Below are 9,813 nucleotides of genomic sequence, written 5' to 3'. Positions count from 1 at the left end.
TATCATAATTGAAGGCCTTTTAAAATATCAACATTTTTGTGAATTTATGGCACAAAATAAATATATATTTATGAATAATGAAAGTTGAAGTAAATTGAAATATCTTCATAGAGCCTGCAAAAATTGATTTTTGTCTAAAATCTATTAAAATCATTTTTTATTGGTCGGTGATGTAAAATTTATAAACATAAATTATAATAATGTAAGAATTTTATATGAACCAAATAATAACAAAAATTATTTATTTGATTATCGAACGTCAAAATAGCAATTTACAAAAATAATATACAAGATTATTTATATCAAAAAAAATATATATGTATACAGTGATAGGAAAAAATTTACAATACCAAATAATGTGGCGGTAGTGGGCGCGGTGGACACACTTTTGTTGACAAAACCCTAGTGTTAAACCATGCCTGCCGTCGTAGTGTACGGATGGGTGACCATACGTGCGTTTTACGGTGGCAAAAGCACCAAGTCCCAAGTGTAGAAGGCAACAAGAAACCACTGCACTTATCCCTTTCCTAGTAATTATCACGTATTCAATAATACGGGGAAGGCACCACACTAATAATATGTAATTTAGCATTACTGAAATAGTAACGGTAATACAAATAGGTCAATATATATATAAAGATGTTAATATAAAAATACACTTTGATACTCATATATTTATTAATATCGACGACAAATATACTTTCCAATAAAGCAAACCTCGCAATGACGAAGTAAGTTACCCGTTAAGGCGACCGTCGGAACGAAATAGAACGCATTTTGCGTAATCCATATTCGGCGGCGGCCTTGTCACGGTGTCAAGGGCGGGGAGACAACCGATGAAAACCGATTGTCATATTAATAGCTGAACAGCTGATATCAAGAGAGACACGGGTGAGCGCCAGCTTAGAGCGTAAGGCGGTGCCGTGTCATAATATCAGTTGACCTTTGGGTATCTGGTATCCAACACCCGAAAACGGATAGGAATTAAAAGAAGATGACCAAAATAATATTAAGATTTAGGTTTAAATATCCTAAAGAGACATTGTTATATAAGAAGTAGATGTGACCAAAAACTATGAATTGTTAAGGAAGCGGAACATTCTGTGTAGAGGAGTATTATTATTATAAGAGGAGCGATCAGAGGGAACATGAAAGAAAAAGTAAATTCTAGTGGCATAGGATAAAACATGAAAAGGTACAGAGGACAAAAGATCTATTGCATCAATTAAACCATTGAGGAGAGCATTGATAAAAGAAGGTCAGAGTCAACTCGTCTGGAAGCAAGAGTAGGGTTACTAAGAGTGGACCGAATGATAGAGTAACTATGTGGAAGGTAAACAATTTTAAGCCAAGTTCAATTCGAAGTTTAACGCTAGCTAAGTATGAATGCCACACAACTACACTGTATTCTAAAATGGAGTTAACGAGAGAAAAATATAGGGAACGTAAGCATAGTAGAGAAGTGAAAAGACTAGTATGACACTTCAAAAATCCTAAACATTTTAAGGCTTTGGCAACTATTATGTTAATATGAACATCAAATAATAGCGAGGGAGTCAAATGAAATTCTAAACAAGTAACTAAATACCCACGCTCTACCATGGTACTACTTAGAGAGTAGGAATAAACAAGAGGAGTATGCTTCCTGGTAAATGTCATAATGTAATATTTACTTAAATTAAATAAGGGCTAACACGATTAACCCATCAAATAAAGAATTATGATCTAATAAACAATCAAAGGAAGAAGCTATTTTTATAAAAATTTTCATGCCATATGCAAATACCAGGATTTGAGAATTAGCCTGGTAATTATTAATAGAGTTGACATAGAGAATAAACAGCAGAGGATTGAGGTGCTCATCTTGGGGGACGCCCAAAAGAACTTCAGTATGTTAGAACTAGCACCATAGTTTTCTTGAGGACTCTAGGACAGTAGGACTGTAGCCAAGAAAGTAAAGAATAACCAATACCAAGATATTTAAGCTCAGATATAAGTTGACAATGGTTACTTGTATAGAAGGTTTTTTTTAGTCAGTAAAGACAGCGTCAACTTAACAACCATTTTCGAAGCTGTCTAAAATAAAGGTTCTGAAGGACTAATTACAGGATACGGTAGATTTACCTGGTCGGAAGAGATGTTGCTCATCAATGATGATGTGGTTAATATTTCGTTTAATATTAGAATTAATAAGAGATTCAAATCTTTAGCAACATGAGGTAGAATGTTAATAGGCCTGTAATTGGAGGCAAAAGACGCGCCATTTCAGAACCATTTGAAAAATTATTTTTTAAAGAATTTAATACGGTTTAGATATTATCAAGGGAAAAAAACAATTTGAGATCAAATTATAAGAATAGGTGGTACAAATAGTGAAATCAGAGGAACAAGAAAAAGGTGTATTGTAAACAGAAGTAAAGTGGTATGATTACAGATTAGCGGATTCAGTAGGTGAGCAGAAGGTTACACTATTGTGACACTCAGATGAAGGAATGGAAGAGCATTTAAGAATTTCTTATCGATTTAAAACACATTAGATTAACAATTATATTTCAAATCGGTTAGTCTCTTATTTTATGTAAATAATTATTACGACCATCCATATGATCTTGTAAAAATATCATTGAATATTGATTAGTAGTAACCAAACATTTTTTGATGCATTCTAACTATATTGTGTAAGGCTACTAAATTTGAACTATAAAAAACTAAATACATATTGGCAACAACGAATATTCAAAAAATGTTTTTTTTATTATTGATTGTACCTCACATGGTGTAAAAAAGTAACAAATAGAATATATTAAATGCAGTATATTAATATTAATAATTAATTAAGTTCTTAATATTTCAATTGAAACATCTATTTAAATACCAAAAGTTATGTAGAAGCGATTACTATGATTTTTAATAAAATGATTTATTTCAATATTTATAAAGGAAGTAATGATTTTGACGTATTTTTGAGCTTTTCTCATAAATTTACTGTTAATAATAATTATATAAATTCTTGATCACATATTAATTTAAAAAAATACAAATTTTTAGTCTTCGTAAAATTTTCTATTTAATGAAATCAATTCTAAACTTTCAAGTTGAGCTAAAATTGTGTTTAAAAGTTCTACTTTTTTAAATTATAAACTTTCAAAAATATCAATTTAAACGGACCAAAAAATAAATTCAAAATTAAATTTTGAATCGAAATTTCACACGAATTATTTTTAATATATTAAAAATTAAAATAACTCGAAAAAATTAATTTTTTTGTTTGAAATAATTTTTTTATGGGTAAATCTAATTTCATAACATTCGTAATTTTAACTTAATTTTTTTTTTTTAACAATTAAATTCAATTTCCTTATTAATTTTAACTGTAATCTTTATTTTTATTGCGCAAGTAGCTTAAGTACTCGTGTGTATTTTATCCTTGTTCCTTAATCTAGACACGGGCTGCAGTATGTTTTATAAATCAACCATTTCAATTATCATATTTGTGGTTAATAAACCACGAAGTGTTATATTCATTTATATATGTAACGACATTTTAACTTAAATTAAACAATTAATTGTTTTAATTAATTTAACTATAAATGATCAAAAACATAAATCACAAAAAAATACAATATAAAAAAAATTTTGTGTTTTTTGTTACGTATATATCTTGAATTTCAGCTAATTATAACTTTTTAGAAACATTCCAAATAACTTCAAGGGATGTCAACTTGATTTTTCTTAATAGTAACATATGTATCTTTTTATCTATTAAAATATAAAATTATCTAATTAATATGATGACTGGTTGATAACAAATTTTGGATCAGTACTTCAGAAGTTATTAACAATTTAAAATAATGATTGGATATTGGTGCTGTTATTTTTATCTATAGTCATTTCCGCCCCTTACTATTGGTCCCGCCTAGGTATAAAAATGAGAATAACATCCAAAGTACAAAAGTTGTTATCGATCAGCCATTTCTTTATTAGATAATTTTATATCTTACAAGATAATTAGATATGTATAAGGGATTACCTAAAGTTATTATTAACTGATAATTTAAGAAATATACCAAACTAAAAAAATTAACAATTTTTTTTAATATTTTATTTATTTGGCGAGTAATAGAGTAGTTTATGATAAAGAAGCTATAATTTAATTTAAAATTATTTTTATATATTATATATTGAAAAAAATTTTTATAATTAAAAATAACTTTAATTGTTAATTGAATAAAATGTTACTAAAAAAAAGGAAGTTTTCAATTCCTAGTTACACTGACATAGATAATTCTAAAACATTTTTAATTATAAGTATCTTTTTCATTAAATATTTTATTTCTAAACATTTTAATCTCAATATTTGAGAAAACTGTAGAGCATTATAAATTTTAAGTATAAATTTTAAGTATATATTTAAATTTATAAAACAATAAATTTGATACTTATAATTATTGTTCACATTTTTTCAGTCAATATTCTTAAATAACCAATACAAAACGAATAAAGAAATTAATAACAGATTTAAATACAAAATTTCTATTCTATATTACAAGAAACAAAGCAACAAAAATATTATTATTAAAGTGGAGCACAACGGATCATTAATTCAGCAGGTAATCTTGAAGAGAGAAACTCCAATTCTTGCCTACCTCCTGGTTTCTGTAACCATCTTTTTTCTTCATAATAGTCTAACATATTATTGAATTCTATCTTATCAAGTTCTGGTACCATTATGGGGATAAATGGATCTATCAGTTGAAATCCCTAAAAGTTAATTAAAAATGTTATTATATAACCATTATTTTTAATCAGAAGTAGTAATCTATTACAGGTAATAGAATATTGACTATTAATAAATATCCAATTACCAACACTTTCGAGAATAATTTTTTTCATAAGAACTAATTACCTCTTTAAATTAACTATTTAAATATAAAATTGATAAATTGATTTCAACAATTTGGTTTGGATTAAAAATACAATTTACAGTCGAGTCATTATTAAGTGTTCATAAGATAATAGTTAAAAGCAGAGGCATACTTGAGGAGTGATATTCCTCCAGAATAAAAATGATTACACTGTGAATATACATTTTTTTTTTTTTTTTTTTTTTTTTNTTTTTTTTTTTTTTTTTTTTTTTTTTTTTTTTTAAGTGAGTAGAAAGGATACATAAGTTATTTTAGTTTTTCATCAGGACATATTAACTTTTTTTTTGTTTTTTGAAATAGTTTCATAAACCTTGAATTTTATACATAAATTGAAATTTAAAAACAACTAGGTATTTTTTAAATATTTTATTTATTTGCTTTTGAAAAACAGATAATTAAAAAAATAAAATATAAATCATACGGCATTCTCATAAATTAACATAATTATTAATATTTTGGTAAATAATAATGCATAAGTTTTCTTTTAATACATGTTTTGGTAAGCAAATATTTTATTATAACTTAAAGAATCGACAATTTGTTGATACTTTGTATTATAAAACAAAATTAATTTTGTTTCATACCATATACTAAGACGTATTTAGAAATTTTAATGGGAAGAGTAAAATAAATTTCTTTCAATTGATTATATCATTATTTTAAGTTCAATCATAAAAATAATTTCATTGTTATAATAATTTTTATGTTTAATGGTATTTTCCTTTTTTTATTTAATTTTTTCTTTTTATTATTTATCATATATTCTGTTTCTAACATTAAAATCATAACATTTTTAAGCATAATATAATACAAGTAATATATGAATTACTGATCAAATATTTTAAAAAATTTGATCAGTAATAAATTATTGTATTTCTTACTTCACGTCCAATGAGGTAAATAGGTAAGTGTGATTCTCTTCTAGTATTTAAAGATGCTCTAGGAGATGTAATCATAACTATAGCACCATTATTCTATAATATAAATAATAATAAATATGTATAAACATCATAATTTTGGTTCAAAAAATATATATATATTTACCCAATCCGACTTTACAGCTGATAAACCAGTTTGAACCATAGTAATTTGTTGGGGTTTCACTTTGACACGGTCTTCTGTTTTCAAATCAGTTTTCTCATTGAAAAAAGCATTAAACCCATCTATTGCTACTATCATTTTACACCTTTAATAAAAATATACAAAATAATTTAAAAAATTAATTTACTCTAGTCTATAATAATTAATTTAATATTTTTTAAATACTACAAATGGTATTTTGGTATTTAACATTTTAAGTTATATCAAAACACTTAGACAAACAATGATTATATTAAGTTTATTTTATAAAAGTAATACACCTGAATTGTTATGGTAATATAGCTATTGATAATTCCATTTTTAACAAAACTATATTATTTACTAGAAAAATTTATTTAAACTATCATTATTAATTTTTTATTTCTATGTCACATAACTATTAAATTCACTTCAATATTTATAACTGTATGATATAGTCTTAAGTGCGTCTTTAATAAATAAATATATTTTTAAAGTAGTCATCTACTTCATTATTCAACAAAGCGTTTTAATTAATTTTGTATGAAGTTTTTCAAACATAATAACATACTTAATTACTTATGAAAAATATTTTAAAAAAATTGAATGACTGATATACAGTAAATCATACTTATTGTTTGTACAATGCATCTTTAATTCATTTAGTAGAATATCCATAATGTCACATGCATATTTAGCTCTATTGATTCCATGAGTAATTAAATCTTTTAATGTGCTTCCTGGAGGTGTTGTCTCTCGAATACTCCAAGTATATTCTTTGCTTGTTGTAAGCTAAAAAAAGGTCAACTAATAAATGTTCTCTATAACTTTACATCAACAATTTAACACATGAAAACTATACAATGTCACAATAAAGTATAATAGAATTATCAACATATAAACATATAACAATACCCAAATAGAAGTTTTATGTAATAAATTATTCATTGTATACTAAGGTTTTTCAATTCTTAATAACATTAAATAATATGTGTACCACATAAAAATGTTTGTTGCTTTTAGTATAATGTAAAAATTAATTATGAATTAATCTTAAAATTTTTCTTCAATGTCTATATGAAAATTTATAATATCCGATTTATTTATTATAAAATATTATTAATTTAATGCATTAAAAATTTTACATTTTTCAAAATAAAATAATTTCTATAGTTAAATACTTCATTTAATATCTCATTGTACTTAAATTGAAGATCCTTCTTGAATATAATCACAAAATATAATTGTAAATGTAAATAACTTTGCAAAAATTCTAAATATAAAAAATATAATGTTTTTTAACATAAGTCTTATGACAAAAGTATAGTTTAAAAAAAAACCAGTTGACAATTATGAGATATTTTATTATTTTTACATACATTAAGTTCTTGTAATATGGTTTCATTTTGATGGAGGAAATGTTTTAACCACTGCGCTGCAACTAATGGTATATCAGCAAAGCCTTCTTTAGTTGAAGACCAGGTAACTTCTTTTCGATCATACTTCAACCAGATTGGTACTAAAATTAAACTAATTTTTATTTTATATATTAAGATAAAAATTGTAGTATACTCTTAAGCCTATTACAGTGTATACCCTTTTTTTAAAATGCTTTTATTAGCTTCACCTGTATGTTTGTCTGTATGTTTATTATTAGATATAAACATTTAAAGGTTCAAATTTTTTTAAGTTAATATACATATATAATATATAAGGGATTACAAATACTGGTAGCTAATTGATTTGTTATGACAATATTCACAAGTACATAGCCTTTATTATCAATGGTAGTAAGACACATTGTTGTGAGTTTATAAATACACTAACTGGCAATAGAGAAATTATATCTATTCATAGTCATAATTAACAATAAACACTCTGTGATTGTGGCAGCAATGTTATAAAAAACTAAAAAGTGAAAAATAAATATAGTTTAAAAAAACACGTTTTTAAAGCATATAAAACTAAAAAGTTAAAAATAATTTTTAAAATAAGCTTAAAACAATATTGTATATATATGAAAAATACAAGTATTATAGTGAAAAAAGTGTCGGGGGCTCTATATATGAAAAATATGGCACAAAGCGATCACACTTTTTTCACAATAATACTAGTATTTTTCATTCATTATTGTTTTAAGCTTACTTAAAAAATTATTTTTAACTTTTTAGTTTTAAGTGCTTTAAAAACGTGTTTTTTTAAACTATGTTAATTTTTCACTTTTTTTATTAAAAAACTCTTTTGTGCTAATTTAGAATATATAAACATTTTTTAATAGAAAATAAAAGTTCAAAATAACAGCAATTTAAATTTCATCAAATTACAACGGTGTTCAAATATCCCAGGGGCAATTAAATATATATTATTAATGAAAAATGATATCATAAAATTACCATATGGAATATGAAATAGTATAAACTTAGCAGTATGTGCATAGTGAAGAATATGGGCAAGACTAAGAGATTTTCCACTTCCAGTTTTACCATCTGTTATATAATATTTTAAGAAAATATATTCAATAAATGAATATGCTTGTATATAAGCCTTTGTTAGAATACTTTCAAATAAGACAAGATTTATTTTATATAATATCAATATCACTATATTGAAATGAATTATTATAACTAGTAATTATTATTAAGTAAATTAATATAGGAAGGGTGGTTAATATGGAATATATTGTTAATATAAAATTTTTTTCATATTATGTTACAGTTTTTTTGTGGAATTAGAAACTGAAATTATTTATACTTATAATCATAAGATAAAAATGTTTTAAATTAAAGTAATTGTATTATTAACAATGCATCATTTGAAATTGTAATCATGAAAACTTTTAATATTGTTATTTAAATAAAATGTGTAATTTTTAGTTGGGTGTAGATATGAACATATTTAAATTGCACTAATTTTTATTTTATGAGATATATAAACCATATCTTTTCTTATATTAATAACACAATTAAAAATAATGAAAATATAGGGTAATTGTAAAATGAAAATGATTTGTTAGACTACAAAATTAAACTATGAAAAAATTGATTATTATCTCAAAAAGGATACACATTAGATAGCGAACAGCTGGTTTTTCATAGTTAGCAATTTTTAAGTTGTTGATAACTTCTAAAGCTGGTTTACGGATCATCAAAGCTGTTTCGGCAAATACTTGAGTCTGTTCTACAAATGGTTTTGGTAGACCGCCTGATTGAAATATTTTACTAACTGTTTTTGGTTCAATTGTATAGAACTTGGATACATCATTTTGATTATGATCAATCTAATATTATTAATTATCCATTATTCTTTAACATTATTTTTGAAAAGCTATTATTGTATTAAAAAGAATAAGAAATTCTACATAGCTCAACAAAACGGAATCAAACTCTAGTAATTACACAATGAGGTACAATACATTCCCGGCTGAGCTAAGTAGACTATCTATATTAATAGGATATAAATTCATTAAGAAATTTAATTGAAGTATTATTCTCAATAATAATATTGTAATACTTATTAATAATAGTTTAAATAATTAATGGTAGAAATTAAAAAGTGATAATTGTACTTAACCAACCGGATTGGATTTGAGGGAACGCACAGCTATTGGTATTTGATATTGTACATCTTGTTTTACAGCAGAAGTGGCATACCCACATATACGACGATACAATTTCATAATGATTTTTAGTTATCCAATAATTTTAATTAAAAGATAATTTTTAAATACACAAAATCGTAAGAGAATTCTTGGATAAAAATAACCCTAATAAAATTTTTGTTATTGGATTTTCAAATTTAGTCGATTATTATCATAAGGGCATTTCATTTA

The 9,813-nt window shown here is 24.6% G+C and overlaps 1 protein-coding gene across 1 annotated transcript; it reads right to left on the bottom strand.

Moving 5' to 3' along the window:
• Positions 1-4,517: 4,517 nt before the first annotated feature.
• On the bottom strand, positions 4,518-9,805 carry LOC126910484 (28S ribosomal protein S29, mitochondrial). Its single transcript, XM_050693097.1, has 8 exons — positions 9,559-9,805; positions 9,048-9,261; positions 8,378-8,470; positions 7,364-7,503; positions 6,616-6,776; positions 5,970-6,111; positions 5,807-5,899; positions 4,518-4,761 (listed from the first exon to the last, which is right to left on the bottom strand). The coding sequence occupies exons 1-8, from the start codon at positions 9,658-9,660 to the stop codon at positions 4,576-4,578; spliced, it is 1,131 nt and encodes a 376-aa protein (XP_050549054.1). The 5' UTR covers positions 9,661-9,805; the 3' UTR covers positions 4,518-4,575.
• Between the last annotated feature and the right edge of the window lie 8 nt (positions 9,806-9,813).

This window comes from Daktulosphaira vitifoliae, unplaced genomic scaffold, assembly GCF_025091365.1.
Source record: "Daktulosphaira vitifoliae isolate Bord-2020 unplaced genomic scaffold, ASM2509136v1 Scaffold_1, whole genome shotgun sequence".
Classification (NCBI taxonomy): domain Eukaryota; kingdom Metazoa; phylum Arthropoda; class Insecta; order Hemiptera; family Phylloxeridae; genus Daktulosphaira; species Daktulosphaira vitifoliae.
Note: the sequence above shows the minus strand (reverse complement) of the source record. Positions and strands in the feature narration are given on the sequence as shown.

What these genes read in the sequence shown, in the direction of transcription:
- LOC126910484 (XM_050693097.1), bottom strand. Translation starts at nt 9,660, where the DNA reads ATGAAATTGTATCGTCGTATATGTGGGTATGCCACTTCTGCTGTAAAA. An exon ending in ACTATTTCATATTCCATATG is followed by an intron (nt 7,504 to 8,377) that starts GTAATTTTATGA and finishes GTTTAATTTTAG; the next exon opens with TACCAATCTGGTTGAAGTAT. An exon ending in CAGCTGTAAAGTCGGATTGG is followed by an intron (nt 5,900 to 5,969) that starts GTAAATATATAT and finishes TTTATATTATAG; the next exon opens with AATAATGGTGCTATAGTTAT.